This window comes from Rousettus aegyptiacus, unplaced genomic scaffold, assembly GCF_014176215.1.
Source record: "Rousettus aegyptiacus isolate mRouAeg1 unplaced genomic scaffold, mRouAeg1.p scaffold_m13_p_10, whole genome shotgun sequence".
In the NCBI taxonomy this organism is placed as follows: Eukaryota; Metazoa; Chordata; class Mammalia; order Chiroptera; family Pteropodidae; genus Rousettus; species Rousettus aegyptiacus.
The window spans coordinates 26,813,560-26,837,681 of NW_023416285.1; the positions used below are offsets into that span (position 1 = coordinate 26,813,560).

The window sequence follows — 24,122 nt, forward strand, 5'->3', positions numbered from 1 at the left end:
GCTCCTTCCTGCCCTACATAAGTCTTCGAGGGCAGGACTTTATCATTTCATCTTTACCACCCCTACAACGCTTACATCAGTAGCTCTTCAGTAAATGGTCAAGAGTGCCAGTGGCTCAGAATGGGTGTTTTCCTCTGGGATCCTGGAATAATTTTCTCTCTAGAGATGTGAGGATCAGAAGTGGGAGCACGGACTTATAAGTCCAGTGAACTCACGGCTACCCTCTGTGTGGTAGATTATAGAAGCTCAGAAGTTTGCTCACACTCTCAGAGGCCTTGTCAGCCTGATGCAGCCTTATCCGAAGCTGCCTTTTCAGCCTCTCCAAGGTGAGGATAAAATCAGGAGAAAATTTTGATTCCGTGTTGTGAGGATGTCGCCTGTGCTCTATGTGTGGAACCAAGTGATTTCAGATTATGTTTGGAGTTGGATGCTCCTTGCAGATTAGTTTCAGAGTTCTGCTTATGTTGCAGGCATTCTTTAGTCTTGTTTTCACAGAAATTTTAAATACATACAAAAAAAGAAAATAGTGTGGGTTAACCCCTAAATTCCCATCCCATAGCTTCAACAATTTTTAACTCATGGCTACTCTTGCTTCAGCCACATCCCCCGACTCATCCCTGCTTTCTGCAGAGCATTTTAAAATAAATCCTATATATCTGTGAAGTATATGCAGTTTCTAGGAGCCAGCTATTTTCAGAGTTTCAGAAAATATGTACAGTTTGTAAACGATCTCTAGTAACTGTGGTATCTGTTAGCTTTCGGGCCAGTGAAATGGTGAATTTAAAGATCCACTGTTGGGCTGAGGTTATGTGGAGAGTTGCTAAACTCTGTTGAGAAATATGAAAAGCTCATCTTTACCACACCCAGGTTATGCACCCAAATTCCCAGACAATTTTTGTATTATTTTCAGCAGTGTGTCCTCAATGAAAACCATATCGCTCTATCACTGGAAACACATTTTTGCTTTTGACTGTGGTATTGGTCAAGGTCTCAGCAGTGAACCAGCCACACAGCAGGGCATGGGTGTGTATTATAATCCCATCTCTGTACATGCAAACATGTTTAATACAAACATTAGTAAACAATGGAAAGATCCCCCTGCAGATATTACCAGAACAGAACACTGGATGCTAAATAAAGTTCTCCCTAGAGCTCTCCAAACATATGTGGGCAGTTGTGACATAGACCTAATTTGTCACAACTTCTTAAAGAAGTTCATTGCTTTGAAGACAAATGGCTTTATGTCTAGTTGTTAAATATTAATATTAACTATTGTTATATACTCAGTAAGTGGCTGATTACTCTTTTAACTGATTCATTCTATGAAACTGTGTTTTAAAGATGTGTGATTTCTCTTTGGAAGAGTCTCAGAAAGAGACTGGACTGCTTATCAAATGTGCTGTTATTTATTAATATTTCTGTATAAGAAAGGCATTCTAATGTTTCTTGGAATCATCATTTGTAAGTTGTGAACAGTTTTCAATATACCATTTATAAAAGTTCGGTTCTAATTCTTGTTGCTAAGTTTTACTTTGAGAGCTCATTCTTAGCTTTTCCAAACCATCCTGCTTAAAATCCCAAGCATAATTTGATCAGTGTGTATTAGGAGTGTGCTCAAGGATGGGAGATGAAAAGTAGCACATGACCAGATCCTTACGCTTTTGATCTGCCTTCAGAAAAGAGCCTGGTTAGTGCTGGGTTTTGTAATAAAACTCACTTCATCTACCATTAAAATGGAAATGACTCACTTGTGTACATGAAGTTCTGGTGATTGCATTTAAACCCAGGAAATGTTATAGTCAGGCCGTAATCCATCCTGTCTAATACCTGCTGTGCCCAAGTGGGGCTGTGTCTTTCCTCTCCTTGAAGAACAAGGAAATCCAATCGCTCTAGACTCTAGATTATTCAGCTACACTGTACAAGAGTCTTGTAGAGACTTAATCTTTTCAAACCCAAAGTGACATCCCTGCCTAGAGTCAAAACATGTAATTTAGGAAATTTTACTGAGAAACTAGACTTCCTTTTTCTTGCCTCTTTGCACAGGCAATGGGTTTATATCATCCTTCCTCAAATACCTAGACTGGGCTGAATGAAATCCTTTGCAAACTTCTCTAAGTCCTTAAGCTTGGGAACAGGGCCAGAAAAACATACAGCTGTCTCTAAAACTGCAAAGTGTGGGCATAATGAGGGGAGTTGGATTTGTATGTACAAGAATCATAGACATGATTTAAAAGAAACTTGGTTCCAAACCTATAAACACTGTGCACATTTGTTTTTATTTTTGTTTTGTTTTTGGTAAAAATTGACATGCCGATGAGATTTAACTGGTGAGAACCTTGTTTAACTCAATTTGTTTAGTATCATAAATTAATTAAACGTCAAATAAATTTGCTGATGGTAACATTCCATAGGGCAAACATTTGGAAAAACTTCTTCAGTTGTTACATTCTGGTTGTCATTTTGCTGTGGCTAAGGAGCACCAACAAATGTAATCCCATTAGTATTCCATTTGCGTATCTCTAAGATGTTAAAGGAAGCCGTCATGAGTTGCTCACCTTCTTGCTTCTTTGCAAAACTACCTCATGGTGATGGAGGTTAGCTATAAACACTACCAGATGTAATCCACCCATGAGAAAATTGTTTAGAGACAAAGACAAAGAAAAATTATAACAAAGTATTTTGGATGGAGTGTTACCAGCTTCATCTGATCCTCAGAAGTGCCCAGTATCACAGCTCCCACTCACCAAGAGGTTTAAATAATTTCCTAGGGACAATCAGGAAACAGGCAAACTACAGAGATACTGCTGTGAATGGCTACTAGGATAGAATCATCACTGTGGCAGAGACCATTCATACCACTTAGAAACAAAAGAGCCCACTTTTCATTTTAGATAATTTATATGTGAAAATATTATCAGCTACAGAAATGTAATATAAAGGCACTGATAATAGCTCTTGAAAATGTGAATCTGAGCTCAAACTGAGGCACTTATAGCCAAGTTTTTGGATGAAAAATTACTCAGCACCCAATTCCCTTTCTTCTTAAACACATATGATGCCCTTAGCTATATTGTTGTATGTTATAAAGGGTTTATGTAAGTCTCAGCTGATTTTTTAAAATCTGTTTCAAAATATCAGCAAAATTACCTCTTAATTTCCAAGCTCTTTCTTTTCATCATCTCCTGATAGGTACTTATGTGAGCACTTTTGCTGATTTAATGGTACAAATACCCAATCACTGTGGCAATAAAATCTCATTCATTCATTGCTGGGTAAAATGTGAACTGCTAAATTATTCCAGGTGCTATGCAACCACTGGGGATACAGAGATGAAAGATGATTTCTGTAATAAAAAAGTATGAAGAAGGCAGATGACAAATTCAACAGTGTGATCCATATCATGGTACAGATAAGCATGAGGTGTTAGCAGGGTGCAAGTTAAATGAGACCTCCACGTGAACTAGGAGAGCAGAGCCAGCCTGGAATATTTCCCCAAAGTGAAGTCACTTGATATGATCTCTGAATGATGAGTTGGAAGTATTCTGATGATGAAGTGAATGGAGAAAAGGTGTTCTTGGAGAGGGAAAATGTTTGCAAGTGTACAGTCATGAGAGAGAGTGGATGACTCTCTCATGTGCAAGTAGCCACATATAGCTGGAGTGCTTAATTCAAGTGCTAGGGAGGTACATAGGGATCATATGCCATACTAAGAACAGAAATATTTTCTGGTCATCTTTATTGTGACACAGCTGTCTTCTTTGGTTAAAACAAATAGGCAAATTAAAACAAACAGGACAGATTTCAGATAACATTCCAAACATAGTTTTAGAAATGCTTTACTATTATATGTGAGGAGAAAATTTTGAAAAGTATGTAGGATTACAGATTGGCCCTAGCACAGTTGTATAAAAACTCTATTAATCATTTGGCTAATGAATTTTGTTCAATTTGTTTGCCTAGACTTCCTGTTAACCAAATTAGAACTCAAGTTACGTGAGCCAGGCAAGACACATCACTGCCAGTCTTGGGGTGTGGGGTGACCTGCACTCCACTTCTCTTTCTCACTTTTTCTGACCCATCTCACACTTAAAGCTCCATATTTGCGGTTGGAAAGTGGGCGCAGGCACAGAAGTGTTAGAAAGATTTCAATGCCAGTACATGTAGGGATCTTTAGCAATGGATAAGGGCTGACGAAAAAAGCAACGAACATACAGAGGTGGATACTCTTTGCACAGGCTGAAAGAATCGATGGGATGGAGGTGAAGTGTTTTAAGCCCAGAAACATGATTCCATTCTTTTTATCTAGTAACAAATCACCTGGCCTCTCTTGCAGTATTAAAAATGTGCTGGTCACTGCTCAAAGCAGATGTCCCGGGCCGTGGGTGGTGTGGGGGACCAATAGCTTCAGTGTGTTTTCTTTGCAGTTGCTTACACATTGAGTATGTCATTACAAGATGCACCACACTTCTGAGACTGGGCTTTGAACACTAGGGTCACACAAACCAAAGGATCTGTTGTCTGTCCTATAATTTCCTACCTTCCCAATCCTCTAGCAAAGCATTTAGTTAGAATTTCTTGATAGAAGTAGGTTATAAACCAATGAGTGGCATCTTTCTCTTTGTTATGCTGTTCACTACATATTAATTCCTTTGTCCTTGTATGCTGACTTCCCTCCCTTCTTCCACACAACAAGAATTTAAATTGGTTCATAGAAGTAGCAGGCTGAGAAGTAAGAGCACATGTGTATTGAGATATTGATTATGTTTTGGAAAAGTCTTTTATTTTAATAAACAATATGTGGTCCTATCATTGCTATTATTAGACACTAAAAATAAAAATACAAGTTGGGGCTTTTCAACTCAATGGTCTTGTGAATGTCTGAAATAAATGAGTAACCTTGGCTGTTGTAATTTACTCTATTAGAAAGTCAAGCAACTATTCCACCTGGATGCTTTAACCTTATCATTATGTTAAGGACCCGGACTGGTTCAAACTCTCTCAAACATAGTTTGTCCTGATCATTGGAATCCAGAAATGACAATATGTTGCGAGCAAGAAAGGCAGTTACAGAAGTAACTCTTGAGCGCATTTGTGTGTTTCTACAGTCTTAGGGTTACTGAGTGGAACCTTCTCAGATAAACCGATTAGGTATCCACGCAGGTTAACATGCAACATACAGAGAGGGGAAGTAGAGTCTTACATGGCAGAGTGAAGGGATAAAAGTCCTTAGAGTCTCCAAAGTGAGCTCTGTTGACTGGTGGCCCAGAGAGCTACACGTCAGTTCCAACCCAGTGGCTCTGATGGGTTAGAGGGTCAGTCTTTGGCTCTAAATCACCTGTTCGTGATGTTCTTGGGTCAGGTTTGAGCATCGCCCGTCTGAGGTGTTCAGCTATATGGACCTTACAAGGTGGGCTCCTTATGGTTATCAGCCCCTGCAGATGGCAGCTGACATTTCTGTGATTTGGGGCATTCCGGTTATACCCTAAGGGTGTTCCCCTTCTGTGCAAGTTGACATTACCATCATGGCTCCCATGGAATCTATTTTGTAAAATCCAAAAAGTCTCATTTCTTTATGCTTTATACACAGTATAAGTATACTGACGGTGCTCCTTGCATGAACTTTTATATGAGATCTGCCTTATCAACCGAACATTCCAAATATTTAAAAATTAAACATAGGCACAAAGTACAGATCTTTTCACATTTTACCGGTTGGATAAATAGTGGCTAGAGATACCCAGAGAAGGAATCAAGCTGGGAAATGGGGAAAAATTAGGATAGTAAAATATCTACTTATATGAGATAACAGTCATTCCTTTCTCTTAGTAACAGATAAGCTGGCTTACCCAAAGCTCAGGAGTTAAAGTTTTTCATTCTATTGTACATATAACTTGCATCTTCTTCCCTCCATATCTCAGCAGTATCTAATATCATGGTAATTCTAGTCAAGAATCTTCATCGACTTACTGTATATATTTTTCAAAATGGAAGAGGCAGAAATAGGTGAATTACTTTGGCAGAATCCTATGTTAGAACTGTGAACCATCTCTTTATCCTACTTGTGTAATCAAAAGGTTTCTTAGTTGATTGAGTAAACTTCTTTCTCTAATCATATAGATAATCATTTTGGACCATGCTTCCTCTCAAACAATTGCTTATTTTCCAAGCACACGTAAAGGGATAAAATACTGCCTGTCTGCTTGTCTACAGTTCTAAATTTGAATGTGAATAACTTATATTTTCAAGCAATATTTATACAAGGTTTAAGGTAGTTCTGGAATAGGAACTGAGTCTTTTCATTGCAAAGGAATATTGAGGATTACATTTTGCGGTGCTTATTTTCATCTTCCCAACCAGAAAAGAAAGTAATCTTTTCAATTTTATCAGCTTCCATCAACTGTTTCCTCAAAATAGAATGTGGCACATAGCCATTTACTATTAGTCTAGCCTAATTCCTAGAGGAAATGAAAAAGAATTAAGTGAGATTAGAGAAGTTTACAGTTTGCATGTTCAATACTACATGAAATCAGCCAAGACAATAACCACTATCTCAAATAATTAATTGTTGGCACAATGGCTTGCTTATATATGCATATAGATTTTTGCATGTTTCATTAATAGTCTGATTATGTTAATAAGGTGACATTTATGAAACAAAAGAGAACATTTTTAATCAGGAAACTTCAGTTCGAATTCTCAATACTCTCTTAAGAAGCCCTGGCTCTAAGAAACCCACGTTCTTCTAAGCCCTCCTAATATAAAACCATTAGGTATAAATTAACAAGGATTAAGAAATTTTACTTTTTAACTTACTAGTTTTTCAAAAAAAATTGTATTAATTTTAACAGATAGTATATGCACATAGTGGAAATTATAAAATGTTTGTATAGGTAGAGTTTGCATGAAAACTTAATTTTCCTCTTTTTTCTGTTCTCAATAACCCTGTCCATTTTCCCATGGGTAAATTCTGTTACACACTCATTGGATATACTTCCTGAGGTAACTTACACACACACACACACACACACACACACATCTTCACAGAATTCTCATATTCTTATTTCTAAACCCATGATATTACAAATAAAAAATGACTGAGATTGAAATATTTACCACCATTGGTTATAAAGGTCTTTTCTAACAATAATTTGAAAGTATGTTAAGTTTTCATATCTCTCTGGATTTTATATTTGAACTTTGAATGAGATTTTCAATGGAAAGGAAAATTTGATGCTATATAAAGAATAGAAAATAATAAAAACACACATCATCTGTTTATCACACTTGATATGAGGAGGAAGAGTACTTGTTTTGTGAAGACCCACAGGATACAAAATGCAAAAAAAAACCCCTAAACCGGCAAAGCTATGCATTGCCAACAAGACACAGGTGTATACCACATGAGGATATGATACAATCCAGCAATAATGGGTATGTTGACAGCTCTGAGTCTACACTATGTTTCTCCCAAAATGCAACTGGTATATTCGTTATGTGTTACTTTACTTTTTCATATAGTTTTAGAAATTATCAAGCCCACCCCTAAGCACAGGGGCTAAGTGTTAGGAGTGAAGATGAACCCGCCTGGAAATTGTCAGTGAGCCTCTTAGACTCATGTTGACGTCAGGGAATCAATCCCTCATTTAGACCCGTGTCTGTCTGAGGGATAAAATTGAGTCCATATCTCGAATAGATTAGACATTGTCTTTATGACACACACACACACACACACACACACACACACACACACACAAAATATATACATGACATCCTTAATCTTTGCAATAGTTCTGTAAAACAGTGTTTTCCTATTTTTACCTGATCATCAAGACGGTATTTATTAAAAACACAGATACTCAGACCATATCCACTTGTACAGAATTATTGTCTTTGAGAAGAAGTTTGTGAACACGTAGTTTTTAAAGAAACCCAGGGAGATTTTTAAGATTAGGTAAGTAGGGAAACATTGCTGAAGGTAAGAGTTATGTCTATCTTATCAGAGAGGAAACAGACTCAGTTAAATAACTTGTAATAACAAATCCATTGTGGAAGCATAATTCAAATGGCAGTTTAACTCAGAAATTCTTCAGACCACGTTACCTTTCTGAAGGTCATGAGGTCAGACGAATTCATAAGGCTACAATGAAAATTTTATATCATAGGCATTCAATCCTGAACTTGGAAGAAAGCTTGAAATTGTCTAGTTTCTTCTTTTGTTTTTGTTAGAATAATTATATTGAATCAATCACAGAATTATGAAGGGCTTTGGAATTATATACAGAGTATAAAGGGTTCCAACTACTGCTGCAAAAGCACTCCTGATGTACTACTTTTTGAGTATGAGATAGAAGTGTTTTCTCATACTCAATAAGGGGAAAATGAGTCAAAAATAGGCACAAAAAAAAAGGCAGGTAAATTTCATGGTTTAGATTTCTCTAGGTACTGAAACCATATGGGAACAGTTAGTTCATCCCATTTACCCCAAGACCGATAAAGCAATGTACATGTTATAGTTGGGAATGTGGTCTGTGTTCAAAGCAGAGAATTCCCTGGAATCTCCTTTATGCTTAAAGACCCAAAGAGTACAGGGTGGAACAAATGAAGTTAGATAGGACCTAGACTTTATGTCATAGCATTATTGTTAGGTTTTAAGTCAGGTTTACTGACTTTGTTGAGTAAGTTAATGAAATCCATCATTCCTAATTTATAATCCAGGCATTATTAGTAGAAGTTCTTTCAGCTCTGAACATTTATATCAAAAAACAAATGTCTAACAACCTTAGCCTTAAAATGAATATGTGTAAAGGTACTTACTCTATGGTGTGCACAGCATGAATTGTTTTAAAGGTATCAATATCCAGATCCTCAATTTCTGTGGCTATTTTTCTTAAAATTGTCTGGGAGTATGCTGTATTTATAATAAGTGGATTTTTTTTTTTTTTTTGCCATTTTATGGAAGTTGGGAGAAGCCAAAACCATCAGGCATTCCTGATCTCGATATATTGCATTAGCTTGAGGTACAAAAACCTTCTTTGGATGATGAATTGAAGTAGAATTTGGAATCTTAGTTTAAAACAATATTCTTACTGGTTAGTCAGGGCATCCTAAATGCTTGCCTTATCATTAATTCTGTATAAGTGAAGCTTGGCCCCAGCTGGAAAGTTCTGGATGCAGAACATCCAAAATAGTAGTGATGACTTGTATAATATTAAATTTAGCTGAGTGTTTTCTAAGACAATTTAATATAAAAGCTCTCAAATATGTTGTGATTCATTTTAGGATCAATACGCATTGGTCAATAAGGTAGGTAAAAGCTATTTTGTTGAATCGTGTCAAATTACCATGAACTTTATCTAATAAAATGTTTAATGTTATATATCACATGCGACAAATGTAAACTTATGCTGACCATTTTACATCTCAAATGTGTGAAAGGATATTTGTTTTTGAAAATTATTTTAAGGGTAACAAAGGCAATATACTTGTAGATCACAGAACTAGCTGTGCATGGATCATAGTTGGCATTCAATAAAGGATGCTGAATAAAAAATTATTGAATATTGAATGAATACCCTTAATAAACATATGACACACATCCAGAACATCGTAAAGTATCTGAACTTTTTCCCTCAAATTTAATATAGCAAATCCTCCTGGCTTTATGTTCAGAAGTCCTCAAAGATGCATCTAGTACACCCTTATCCCCTATAGGTAATTTTATATAATGGAAAAGGTCAGATTGCACAGCCTTTGGCTTGCTGTATACACATCGGCCAGATTGAGTTGCCTCTGTACCTCCTGCAGTTTCAATTATAGGGTTTTATGTTGAAATGACCACCATCAAGGGTAGTATACATTATGTGTTCATTGAAGTATAGATCTATTACATAAAATATCATGGCTAGGGAAATTAACCTTTTCTTGAAGGATCTAGAGGAAGCCAGTCTGATCTGCTTTCCCAAATGTAAATGCCAACCTTCTCCCACGCTTTCTTTGAGACCCTAGACATTCCAGTCCCCAGCCCTTCACTGCTATCTTTGCTTACCCCAAATGTTTTTCGTCCTCACAGCTGGGTTGCCCCACTGCAGGCTTTCTTTTGCCTGCCCAGCTGATGACGTTTTTCTGGCTCCAGAAAACTTCTGAGGTTGTTACAAACAACGCTTGGGGGTACAAAGGATTGTCCCGATTAAAACAACAAAACTAGGACGGTCTTGCAAGAATCTGGATGGGTGGTCATCCCACATGAACACTTTGTGATGCTTCTCTCTTCCTTTCCCCACCTCCCGGTGATTAAACAGGAACAATGTTGTTTGTTTGAAAATTTGGAAGTTAAACTTAGATTTAGTTGTATTCAAAGTTCTATTCAATAGCCAGTGTTGCTAAGATACCTAAAACACTTTTCCTCATTTCATTATTCTTAGGGATCTGATTACTGCATTGTTGCATTTGCATATTCTAACAAATGACAGTAATTCAAAAGTAAGAATAAATTCAACCCTAAATCTAAGTCTCAAATTAATAGACCTTTTCTCCCTGCAGTTTGAGATTTTTTTTAAAAGACTCAATTAGTTAAAATAAAATGCAATAACATTTCATTTTCTTTTGTTTATTAGAACATGATGTAATTATCATTATTTGCATGATGGACTTTTGCTTATAACTCTAATTACATTGAGTTTAAGTGGACATAAATGATTGTCAGGAAATGGAAGGAAAAAAGGCTGCTTACAGTCTTGTCTGTGTTTTCCGCCAGAACTCTGACTTTCCAACAGCTGCAGCAGGAGGGTATGCTGTTGGTATTTGGAGCCTTCTAGGAAGAGGAGTGGCCAAGTTTACTTTTCTAATCTCTAAATTCAGCACATAGGTCACCACTCAAATACCTTCTCTATGTGTGCATTAAACCGTGACTTAAATGTTTAGTCATGACATCTCTCAGTGATATCTGGAAGCCAGGACAGGGCTCTGAATCCTCAGGTTCCCTGCTACTGAACACATATGATTTGCTTGCAAAAGTTGCTTCACCTCTCTCCACTTTATTAATAAAATTTTAAATAATGATTTCAAATTAGCACAGAGTAAATGGACTTAAAAAATCCTTTATAATAAAAAGAAATGCTCATTTCTAATAGACTCTTTTCAAGCTGTATCCAATGTGTTCACTATTTCTTTTAGTTTATGTCATGGTTGTAATGTTAACTACTACTGCTATTTATGGAAAGAAGTTTATTTTTTTCTCAGAAAAAGGGTTGGGCAAAACTTCTTTGCCTTTTGGCCTGATCATAAAGCTCTCATACGTTCTTAATTTATGGCCCATCATTTGCTATGATTAGGTGTCTCAAATAAATTTATCTCTCAATTGTGACTGAGGCTAAGTCAGTGAATAAATCTGCATGAAGGTGAATATTCCTGGGTGCTCACGCAGCCAAATTTCTTGTTCAGTTTTGGAGTGTCTCAGTGTAGGACAAGTGTGCTAAGGGCTCCCCTTCACTCTTTCACTTGATTTCCAGTCCTCTACACAGACTATCACTGTTCTTCAGACTATTCACTTAAAGTCAAGTAAATGAAGAGCCATCGAAATTCACTATTAATAATTTTCATAGCAGGTAAAATAAATCAGTATTTTATTCATTTATAAAGTAAGTACCAGGAAAGCTTATTATTATTTTTGTTAAAGGGAAACAGACTAAGGTTCTCAAATTCACTTTTTGTTAGTCATACACTTATCATCAAAGTAAATGGAAAATAATTTTTTTCATGAGAAAGTTTCTGAACATCATTCTTATTAAATGTACATAATTCCCATGGTTATCACTTCTTTAGGAGCCTCCATAACTACTTTCACCAAGTGCTCTCTTTCCCTCCCTCCCCTCTTGTCTACTATGATACCATTTCCAGATATGGTAAGAAGGTAAATGTAGGAAACAAAAAACAAAAAACTAGCAAGTTGCAGAGCCCTCCTACTTGAGTTGAAAATGTCTTGTTTAAAACTCTTTACTGAAAAATAATGCATTAGGCTGAAAGCCTGAGCATTGCGATTAATGGTCAGAATCACACTTCCTCATGTGCCGGGGGGCATTGATTTCAGAAGGCCAAACATAGCCCCAAATATCACTTGCTTTCCCTAAAACTTGCTTCAATTAATTAGTCTCATCCTTTTTAAAGTTTATTCATGTATAAAAGCCATTTATTGGAGCCAGGAGTTCCATAAGCATACTAGAAGCTGCAAAACATAGCTTTGCATTTCAATCATTATAATTTATTTTTCTAATTGTCAAAAACCTCCTCTCAATATAACATTCTGGGATTCCATTCCAACTACAAGTTCACATTAAAAATAGCCTTCCATTAAAAAAATCCTGTATACTTTTTGCCAGTATCATTCCTGTTTCAAGTCTTCCAATAAAAATATATTGGAACATTAAACTACCTATCCTCTAACATATTTTCTTTCTTAGATAAAGTGAGCATTCCTCCGAAAAAATATTGTGACTCTTTTACTGTGATCCCATTCAAATAAAGGACTACTATGCATATTACTTTTTTATAATATGATTCATATCCAATATTTTCCACTTCAATATTTTTCATTTTCCATTAACTGAGAATGTGCCTTCCACAATTTTCTTTATGAATAAACTGCTGCTTTTTAACAAACAATTTGCTTTCTACCATATAAACTGTTTATTTAGGCATGGAACCAAGTGTTATTTTATATTCAAATTCCCATGAAGATTTGTTGTTTGAGTTGTAAATTGTTCATGATGGTTTAGGTAGCACGTGTTTATTTCCATTGAAAGAACATGTCCTATTTTTGAGGAAGGAAAAAAACTTGTAAGACATCAAATGTTTCTTGCAAAACAATTTGATGAAATAAATGTAAATGAATCAGAACCATGTGAATTGTATTTCAATTAAAATGGGTTTAAATACAAGGGAGTAAAGTGCTTGGGGGAAAGAGTGTGGCAAGTCAGGAAGTGACATTTGTTTTGTTTTCTTCAGTTTGGGATTCTTAAAAAACTGCATAGTACTTAGAATTCAACTTCATTCAGCTTCTCCCAGATGCTTAATAACGGAGTTCCATAGTGAAACAATCATACACAAATCATTTTATAGCTTTATCTGACTCCAATTATAATATAGGCATCAAATATTGCCACTGTGCAATCTTTCAAAAGCACTCTCAATTTATTTTCTTTTGAGAGTAAACTATAAATTGTAATGATGCTAAAAGTGTATGTGTTTTTCAAAGAACAATATGTAAAGTTTTCTGACTCACACATCAATTTCATATTTACTCTAACTGAAGACATTCCAATCTAAATGAAAACCACTTGGGGGATGAATGTATACACATCACGTATACACATATGCAGGAGAAGGGTTGGGGAGAAAAGACAATGGAAAAAACAATAAAAGAAAGAAAGAGAAAGACAGAGAAAAAGAGAAATAAGCACCGCATACAGAGTTAGGCCATCAAACCTCATGGCATAAGTAAAGCATTCACATCACACTAATTATTTGAGTCACAAATATTTTATCCCATAGTTTTATATCCATATCATTTATGATTGCTTAAAAACAACTACATAGCTTCTTTATTTTTTTAATTTTTGTATTTTTCAATTAAAAAAATAATCATGCATTAGTCTAAAAATCAGGGGAAATAATGAACTACCAAAAAAAAAAAAAGACAAATAAGTCTCCTTATCAATGTGCCTCAAAATATGAGTAAATTTGGTCTGTAGTGTGACATTTTGGTTTATCAACTCTCAGTCCCTGAAAACAGGAACATTTTAAGTGTTCCGATTACTTCCAACAGGCAAGGACTACATAATGTAGAACATGTTTTTTATTTTGTGAGATGATATGACACTGCTTAAGTAGCTTTCTGAACACATAATTTGGTAGAGAAATGTACGAACAGAAGTCTTTTCTGTATAAATTGAAGGCACAGTAGCCCATAGGGCTATTCTCATATGTCAGGAGCCTGCTTTTTCTGTTTCCTGAGAACATGATGATGTACCTGGCACTTCTCAGCTCTCTGACTACTCAGAATGCTGCCGCTGCTGCCGTTCATCACCGAATGGGAAGCAACCTCTCCTTTGCTCCTCACAGGCAGAAATTGTGAACAGTTGCTTGTAATATTTGTTCCATGATTGGCAGATGTGTTTTTTAGGTTCTAGCACAGCCCTTTGTTGTTTTATTTATCCCTTTCTGCATCCTAGTTTAGCAAGTAAAATCGGAGCGGCTAGGCTGACTCAGTCACACCTTAAATCCGTTGCAATATAACTATTATAACTATTTCTGAACCCCCAAAGTCATGCTTAAAAGCTCAACTAAGTAACACAAAGTCGAAATTTTAACTCCAAGTTTGTGTCAGTGAAAACATACAGTGTTAACTTTATCTTTTTCACCATCAACGATCAATATTTACAAGGTCCTCAAGTGTCACTATGTATGTGGAACCTCTGCTCAGAACATTATTACAATGGTACACTTTGAGGAGGCACATGTTGTGGCTTATTTTCCATCGTAATTTGTGGCAATAACTTTTCATAAATGTTAAAATGTCTAATCTACTTTCCTTTTGGTATTCCACTTCATGACAGGCCTACCCTTGTAGCAGTGACAAGGAATGTGAAGTTGGGAGATATTGCCACAGTCCCCACCAAGGATCATCAGCCTGCATGGTGTGTCGAAGGAAAAAGAAACGCTGCCATAGAGATGGCATGTGTTGTCCTGGTACCCGCTGCAATAATGGTAAAGATCTTGCTCAGTGTTGATGGGCCTCTTTCTTTTCATATAGGAGTCCCGGCTAGTAAGTTAGGCTACCTTCTTCTTAGACTCCTGAAATGTAAGGAGTCTTTCATAAGTGACAGGAATTCAATCATGGTTTAGATCTGCATATGATTTCCTAAATTACCTCCCAAATCTTAATTTTCCTAAACTCTAATTACCTTCTGTAGTTAATAATCTATGCTGAGCTAGTATTTGCCATGTTGAAGAGTTGCATATAAATAGCTAGATGTTTTATTTCACTAAACCTATAACCAAACACATGCAAAAGAACCAAAGAAAGAAATCTGCTGTGATTTAGCAATACAGCTGTGAGTCCATCTTCCTATTTTATACCAGTTTCAGTTTCATACCCTGATTCTTATACTCAAGGTGTCCTTTATGAAGGCCTCCCCACCACCTCCCCCCCACCCCCCATGGCATACACAGATGGCGACAGAGTGATTGGTTCCTTCAAAATGAGACACAGGAGTCTATCCCCAGCCATGCCACCAGCATAGCTTCACCTAATCTCAATGAATTTATAGGTACAAATTCAGCATTAATAATAAAATGAAGAACCAGAGAAAATACATGGTAAAACTGGTAAATAATTTCAGAAGGTGATTAGAAACATATACTTAGTCATACAATATTGCTATATTTGTTCCTGACCTTTGCAAATACCTTGGTCAGGGGGTAAAGGGAAGCAGACCTCGTACCACTAGAGATGTTTATAGTGTAGACTTGGATTGTGTTGTTGACTGAACAATGAGACTTGAATCCCCAAGACAGTTGTCTGGTTAGACAATTTTAAAGTACTAATAGCTAATATTAATTTAATACTTTACTATGTCACTATTGAAAGTACTTCACATGTATCCACAATAACTTAATTAAATAAATCCTGTTTTAATTCCTATTATTGCTCAAGCTCATTTGGTTTTGAGAGAGATAAGATTCAAATCAAGGAAGCCTGGTCAGAACCAAACTATTTAATACTCAGTTTCAATAAATATGTAAATAAGAAATGGGTGAATGAATAGATAGGTGATAGATAGAGAGATAGATAAATGGCTTCATACCTTGCATCACGCGAGTACTTGAATAAGAACCACACTGTACAGAGTTAAATAAGACTAACTGCTTACCTGACCATCTCCAGGCATCTGCATCCCAGTCACTGAGAGCATCTTAACCCCTCACATCCCAGCTCTGGATGGCACTCGGCACAGAGATCGAAACCACGGTCATTACTCAAACCATGACCTGGGATGGCAGAATCTAGGAAGACCACACACTAAGATGTCACATATAAAAGGTAGGGATATTTGTAGTTCTATGTTTACTTTTCCTTGTTTTATGAAAAAGTAAAGAAAAAATAAAGATAATTAATTCCATTGGTTTTAGAAAAAATACAAAGATACTTTAAAAGCAAGATTTTAACTGAATTTATTAATTCTTAATTTCGGTGATGCTTAGAGGGTTCTTAGAAATCTTACATTATTAGAAAATATATGTTACAAGAATTGCAGTACTATGATTAACCATGACATTTTCTCAACAGTCTTTTACAGCAAATTTAGAAGAAATTTCCTAAACAAGCATGTCTGTCATATGCCAAAGGATAAAGCATTCTGAAAAACAAATGGGAAAATGTTTGCTGCCATATAATTAAATCACTAAGTTTTTGAGTTTTATTCTTACCTTCAGATTCAGAAATTTCATTTCACTAAGCAACCAGATAACATACTATTCAAAAACCAGTTTAACAAAAATAATTCATTTTTAGTAAGATTATGTATGGCCAGAAAATACCATTGCTTGTATCAAAATATTTGAGAAGACTAATCAGTAATAATAAAATTCAAAAGTATAAAATTATGGAATTTACTTACTAATAGTAAAAGTTTGAAGCCATGAAACAATCTGTTTTTAAAGGAAGCTTTTTGCAAGTGTATTCTTTGGAGCACTACTTTTTCATGACATTCTGTGAATAAAAGTGCCCTATGACAAGAGTTATATAATAATGTATCTCCCTATTTTTGGTATTTTGAAGGCTCTGAGAAGTCTAGCAATGAGGAAGACTGGTTAACTTTTTTTAAAAAAATGCTTACAGCACCTGGTATTCTTGGTGGTCTCCCATCCAAATACTAACCAGGCCAGACCCTGCTTAGCTTCTGAGATCAGACAAGATCAGACACATTCAGGGTGGCATGGCCATAAACTGGTTAACTTTTTAAAATGCCATTTTTCTCTAGCTTGCTTGACCACAAAACCATTTCCCCATATTTTCATGTTCTACGGAATGGTGTCATGTAGAATATCTGACCTTTTAGCCTGACCTTGAATACTAATGTCTATGTAGATAATGCTAGTGAATGACAATTCCTCTTTAATTATCCTTTGTCTACACTGTCTAAAGACCCCTTACCCATGTATCCTGTTTCTAGTCTATAAAATTCACATGCATTTGTTAGTGCATGAGTATACCTCTTTATTCCAACAGATGTTTATGTCATAACACACTTTCAAATTTACTAATTGTCTTTATATAATTCTGTGTGTAATTTTACAATGGCAAGTAGGAAGAACCCTTATGCTGATGGCTAATAAGTTGCATCCACATCCTACAGTGGGATTGATTAAGTCTGGGATGACAGATGACTCATTAGACCAGGGTTCACACATGATAGTCCTGTGAGCAACATCTATCCTGCTGCCTGTTTTTGTAAATAATCTTTCTATAACACAGACTTACTTATTCATTTAGGCATTATCTATGGCTATTTTTTGCGAGACAACAGCAGAATGGACTTATTGTGACTTAGTAAGCCAAAAATGTTTCAGTCTGGGACATTACAGAGGAGTTTGTTGACCCCATCTTTACACAGGTTATACAACTATGATGTATGGGTACCCTTTGCTGATTTAATCTTTTTTTTTTTTTCCTGAGATAAATATCCATATTTTTTATTCTATGTGTTTCATTCATTTTTTAATTTTATGGTAAGTTCTTGGTTAACCCTGGAGCTGTCTGCCCTTTTTCTGCCTCACAGTGCTTTATAGACTGCATTTCCTAGGCTCCCTCTCAGGGGTTTTTCCGGCCACCTGGGTTTAGCTGTGGTAAGAGACTAGGAGGGCAGAAGAAGGGAAGAGCTGACATGTCCACTCTGCCTCTGGCGGTATTTCTGGCAGAGCTCTATCCCTTTGGGGCTTCAGTTCTGTCAGTCAGGCCTATTGAGTTCTCCTCTCAGCTAGCGATTCCAGCCCCCAATTCTGCCATCACCTGCTTCTTTGGATCCTCCAGCCTGTAGGGGGAGGTAGTGGCTCCTGCCGTGTTGCTATGCCATCCATCCTCTGATACTTCTTAGCCCTGACACTATCTGTGTGACCAGTTCCCCACATTAAATATCTTCTGTTTTGAACAATTGGTTTCTGTTTTCCTGGCGAGATTCTGACACGTGATTTTAGGAATCTCTGAGAATTTCAGCCTTCTCCTTGAATCAGAGTTCATTTACACCTTTCAGGAAGGTATCAAAATAATTAACTTAGAAGCAATTATTTTTATTTACTTATTTTTTATTCACCTAGGAAAAAGATAATATTGATGATGATCAGAGAAATATCAAAAGCAGACCATGATAAAGAAAAGAGAAGATGAAGTACAGTCTAGCTGTTTATTAAACCTGATATTCAGACAGCAAATATGAAAATAAACAAGAATGGATTTACATGATTAGAGAGAGCCAATCAATGTGAATCTAAGACATAATGGAAAACAGCATAAGTAAAAGTAATTTATGTGCTACTGATCGCAAAGTCAAATTTTTTCTAAAGTGTCATGGTAATATCTTGATCATCACCTCTGTAGGGCATGAAGGAGACCCCTGCCTAAGATCGTCAGACTGTGTAGAAGGGTTTTGCTGTGCTCGTCACTTCTGGACCAAAATCTGCAAACCAGTGCTCCATCAGGGCGAAGTCTGTACCAAGCAGCGCAAGAAGGGCTCCCATGGGCTGGAAATTTTCCAGCGGTGTGACTGTGCCAAGGGTCTGTCTTGTAAAGTATGGAAAGATGCTACCTACTCTTCCAAAGCCAGACTTCACGTGTGTCAGAAAATATAATCACCTTAGAAGAAAAGCATCATGAGCAGACTGTGAATCTGTGCATTTAATGCATCACAGCATGGTGGAAAATAGAATTTGAATCTCAGAAGAATGGTAAAAATAAGGAACATGATAAGTATATAGATTGCAGAGCAAGCAAGAGAAAGAAAAAGAGATCTGAGCTGATCGGAAAGGGTGACAAATGTAGTACAACCAGTGTTTTCCATTATGCAAGTTGTTTATGTAAATAATGTACACATTTGTGAAAATGCAGTTACTGAAAAAAAAAAAAAAAAAGCACAGTGAAAATTACTGACGTATACCATGACTTTCCAAAAGTTTAGGTTGCATTGGAGGATCAGTTTCCTTCGGATTGGTGATTGTCTGTAAAATAACCCAAAGCCATATTTCTATTTAAAATTATAGTTTAATAAAATACTCCCAGTATATCTTGGTTTATAATAGGCTCTAGAACATAAAAAAAGTTGTTAAATAAAAAATGAAAGTATGGAGCATAGTAAATTTGCAACACAGAATCACCTTTTAACTTGGAACATTGCTTCTACTGCTCAATTAAAGGCCTTTAGACAAGAAAAAAATGTAGTCAGTGTTTTCCAAATTATTTCAGATAATTGCAGGTCTTTTATCAAAGTATTTAGAAAAATGCAAACTTGTTTCTCCTAAAACTTCTTATTTATATTTCTCAAAATTTAATTTTACCTATACTTAGTAAGAACCTATACTTAGTAAGAACCTATACTTAGCATAAGAGGGCAAAAGTAGTTCATTAAAAGTCTAAAGAAATGACATTGCATCTTTCTTGATTGTATGTGATTACTACCTTGAATATATTTTATTTTCCAACTTATCCCATTAATCATGAATAGCACAGAGCAGAATTTTCACAGATGTGCAAATCTTTTTAAGATATCCAAAATATGTGGGAAACAAAGCTAATAGAGATCATTATTTTTTAAAGCTTTGGCATTCCCTATGTTTTGATAGAATTAGATTGGTAAATACATTTATTCTTTACGTACTCTGCAATATAGTAGGGTAAAGCTGATAATAGAGACTGGAGCTGTATCTGCCTGCACTGAAACACAGCAAGGAACTGGGGGAAACTGTCAAACATCCAGGTTTTGGCAGCACACAGATCATATGTCTAAAGCACAAAATGACTTTTTATATTTGAAGCCTAAGGCTGCACAACCTAAATGGAAATTTCCATGGAATTTGCTGTTTCGATATTTATCACACAGATGAGTTCAGTGTAAGGTCATTGTTTGATCTCAAATATATTTTTTTAATATTTTCGAGGTACTAAAATAAAATGAGACGTTGTCATGAAATCAACTCCCAAGGCAGGTAGTGCATAGTAAGGTTCCACTGTCCTCGATAAGCTTCTAACTGGCTGGTGGCACCATCTGATTTTTCTGCACCATCTTTATCTACAACAGCTGTTTTTTTTTGCCAAAGATATAGTTTCTGTTTTTGCAGCCATTGAGATAAAAAAAATATGTAAATGAAATAACTTGTAAAATCTACATATTGCTAATCCATAAAAACCACAGGTTCTCAATTCTTTGAAACCATTTTGTTACTTTTTTACTTTACTCAGTTCTAAATAGTACGTCCAAAGCATAAGGAAAAAAAAAGTTATAGTTGTTACTTTTGACCTTTACTTTTAAAGAGTGAAAGTCACTCCTTAATTTTCTTTTACTTAAACCTCATCTGCAGTCTCAAATTCAAGTTCTCCCAATAAAAATTGAAACTGAGCCTGCATGCGTATTAAGAATTTCAGCTTCCCACACCTATTTACTAGGATGATTAAGATTTACGTTTTCTCTACATGTCTTCTAAAATAAAAATTATAAACTAATCTATCCAAGAACCAAAGCCTGTACAAATAGGTTTCTAAAGCTTGGCAACATGAAAATGGAACATTTCAGTCAAACATTTTTTACATAGCAATACATTTCAATCTGGTTTCTGCATTATTTCCCTTATGTACATCCTTTCAAAAAGTATTATTTGAAGTAATTTATTTACAGGAAATGTTAATGAGATGTATTTTCTTATAGAGATATTTCTTACAGAAAGCTTTGTAGCAGAATATATTTGCAGCATTTGACTTTGTAATTTAGGGGAAATGTATAATAAGATAAAATATATTAAATTTTTCTCCTTCAAAAACTGAATTCAACTTTCCTTCTTTTGCTTATGGGAAAAACCTTCATCGAGTCATAGATTCTCAAAGTTCAACTGGGCTTGGTCTGACTTTGCAGTCTGAGTAGGAATTCATTGGACAACAGCACTATGAGATGATTTGAGGTAGTTTACTATTAACGAAGGCGGCTTATTTCATGGCTTTAGAGGTGTAATTGTTAGAAAGTTATTATTTCATTAAGCTCAAGTATTTCAGCTTATATATTCCACCCATTTATCCTTACTTTTCTTTTGAAACATCTTAAAACAAGGACTCTCTATAAACTTTTTGAAAACACTTGAAGCCACTTAGCATATTTCTTATAATCTTCTTTCCAGGTTAAAATTTTTCAAAATAGAAATGCCAACATGTTTAAGGTATTGATTCATTCTCTTATGGCACAAAGAAGATACAAAACATCTTTATATGTCTGTCTGGGCACTGACTGAGTTATCTGGCCCTGAGTTACCTCAAACCTACCTCCTGGGAAGGTCTTTCCTCTGATTCCTGAACACAGGGATGTTGGGGGTGTTTGACAAACAGTACTCACTAATTATGAGACTGAGAATGGTTGTAAGAGCCCATGTTATTTTAGAGCTGTTAATGGGCTGGAAATGTGGAAAAATAAACATTTGCAACATAATGGAATAGATTAAGTATAGCTATGGCAGCTTAATGAAGTTGAAATAGTCCCAGAGCTAGAGGTCAGAGTTAAATATACCTCAAGCACTGCTGAAATAATCTCCACATTTCTAATTAGTCGCTTAATTGTATTCATAAATAGTTATCCATTTCCTCAAATTGAGAACATTTATATTTCCTAGTTACAGTGTATTTTTATAACAATCATATGGGTAATGTTTTCTTTTCCACTGAGCTCAGCGAGATGCTCTGAGAAGTGACAAATTGTCCTGACTTCCTTTTTTTAGCTAAGAAACAAAATACCCTATTGTAGCCTTAGGATTTGAGGAAACAATCAATTATACTTTTATCCTTCCCCAAATTCAGGCCATTTGAGAAAAAAGTTTAAGAAAGAAAGGCAGATGATGACAGATTACTCTATGGCTGATAAAGTTAATATTGGAAAATGTGGCATGCATCTGTGGGCAAGGGACACCAAAAAGAGAGATTCTGTGCCATTCTCAAGGAAGATGAGACAACGTAAGTTCTAGCTGAGGGAGCTGCTCCTGTAACACTTATAACATGGATGGGCAGAGCAGAACGACACACTTTCTTCTGGCAGTGCCAAAGAAGAAGGGTGGGAAAGGGATGAAATTGTATTTCTCGTTCAAAAATTTCATTTGAAATTCTCCAAAACTGGATAATTAGTACCACATGAGAGGAGTGAGGGAAGGATGGAGTGATAATTATACACTCCGCATTAAACTGATATTAAGAATTAGATCAAAGAAACACCTACTGCATTGGTCCCCAGATTTTTTTATATTTTAAACCCATACATTCTACATAACCACTCATCTATGGTGAAAATATGGATTTTAACCAAAATTAGCTATCTACTAAAACGGCACTTGATGAAGTCATTTCCCCAATGCCAATCACTCCTACTGTATGGATCTTCTCAGGACCAATGGTGGTATCACCCAAAGATTGCAAAACGAATGAAAACAGTTCATTAATTTAATTGGCTTCAAGACCACACTATACTCAGGACTAGAAGATATTCCTCTTTCTTTTAATTATTCCAAATTATGTCTGTCATATGATCCAACACAGTCTATCAGAGGTTCTGCAGTAAGATTAAATGACAGATTGGATATTTGATAATAAAATCTATAAAAGTACTTCAATCATTAAATCCAACAATACTGAGATACCCCACTTCTGACTATAAATTCTCTTCCTTTAATAATCCCCTAGGAGAAATTAAATATTTAAATCCTCTCACATGTTAAAATCAAAATATGTTGAAGTTCAAAGAAATTAAAGTCCATATTTGTTATCTTTATCTTCTTCTTTAAAATAAGGAGCCTCAAAAAATTTAAATACAAATTCCTCCAGTTAATTAGTGGTTAAAATTTTACACCCTTATTTCATATTCTGCGCTGTCTGCAGCAGAGGGGCTCCCAATGCCTGAGATTAGTGGAACTCTGTCAGCAGCTATGGCCTGTACGGTGTCTCACTAAAATGACGGACTTTATTTTTAATAAAGTCTAATGAATTTTTAGAACAAACAAGATTAAGCAAAAGATGTTGCTACATTTGGAAAACAAATCAATCTCTAGCTCTAAGAGCAGATATCTCAAGGAATGTGCTAGGACATGGTGTTGTCAAAAACTCTAGCAGAGATGCTTGGAATCTGAATGAAGGGAGACGGATGGGGAAAATCTTTGTTTTTGCATTTCTAAAAGTTTCACCTAATCCAAATCAGCTGTTTGGAACCCATGACCTATATACTTTCAGGTACTTGAGAAAAATGCCCCACCAAGGTCTTAGCTACGGCATGATATTTTATCACATGGTAGGGTGGGAGAAGAATTTACCTGTGTGCTCCATATACTCTTAGAGAATGTGTGGTATTTGAGGCACTGTTGCCTTCATGTAAAACTGGTCAATTTAGAAATTTACCATGGTATTAGCTTCACTGGGACTTCTTTGTTATGTACCTAGCATAGTCAAAGCATCACCAGTGCTTAACAGAGAATAGGTTTGGTCAGGTGATATGACCACCATGGTATCTTGCTAGGTGTGCTATGGTGACTGCTTCCATTGCTTCATACTGTGAAATTATTCTTCCCTCATTCTTGCATTTGTTCTAGTTGTAGAAGCACATTAGCAGAATCCTGAAATAAAATTGAGACTTACAAAAATGATTTTAACAAAGGGTGTCCAGTGGCACAGAATACATTCCCAACTTACTTTTCTTCATTCAACACATACTCACTGGGACCAACATCTATGTGGTAAGCAGCTTTTTAGACACAGTGGGCAGAAGCAGAGAACTAAGCCAATAAATTTCATCTTCTCATTTTTTCTTCCTTTTCAGTTATTTTTAGAGCAATAGCTTAAG

General features: G+C 35.8%; 1 protein-coding gene and 1 pseudogene across 1 annotated transcript in view; one reads left to right on the forward strand and one right to left on the reverse strand.

Annotated features, from left to right (window-relative positions):
• DKK2 (dickkopf WNT signaling pathway inhibitor 2) overlaps nt 1–21,065 on the forward strand; it is a 91,733-nt gene extending 70,668 nt beyond the window's left edge. Inside the window, exons 2-4 of the mRNA XM_016160835.2 lie at nt 14,610–14,760; nt 15,941–16,096; nt 18,650–21,065. Of these exons, the coding sequence (XP_016016321.1) occupies nt 14,610–14,760; nt 15,941–16,096; nt 18,650–18,900 (558 nt within the window). The 3' untranslated portion in view covers nt 18,901–21,065. The remainder of the gene's footprint in view (nt 1–14,609; nt 14,761–15,940; nt 16,097–18,649) is intronic.
• LOC118608997 lies at nt 16,886–17,003 on the reverse strand (annotated as a pseudogene).
• Nucleotides 21,066–24,122: the final 3,057 nt, after the last annotated feature.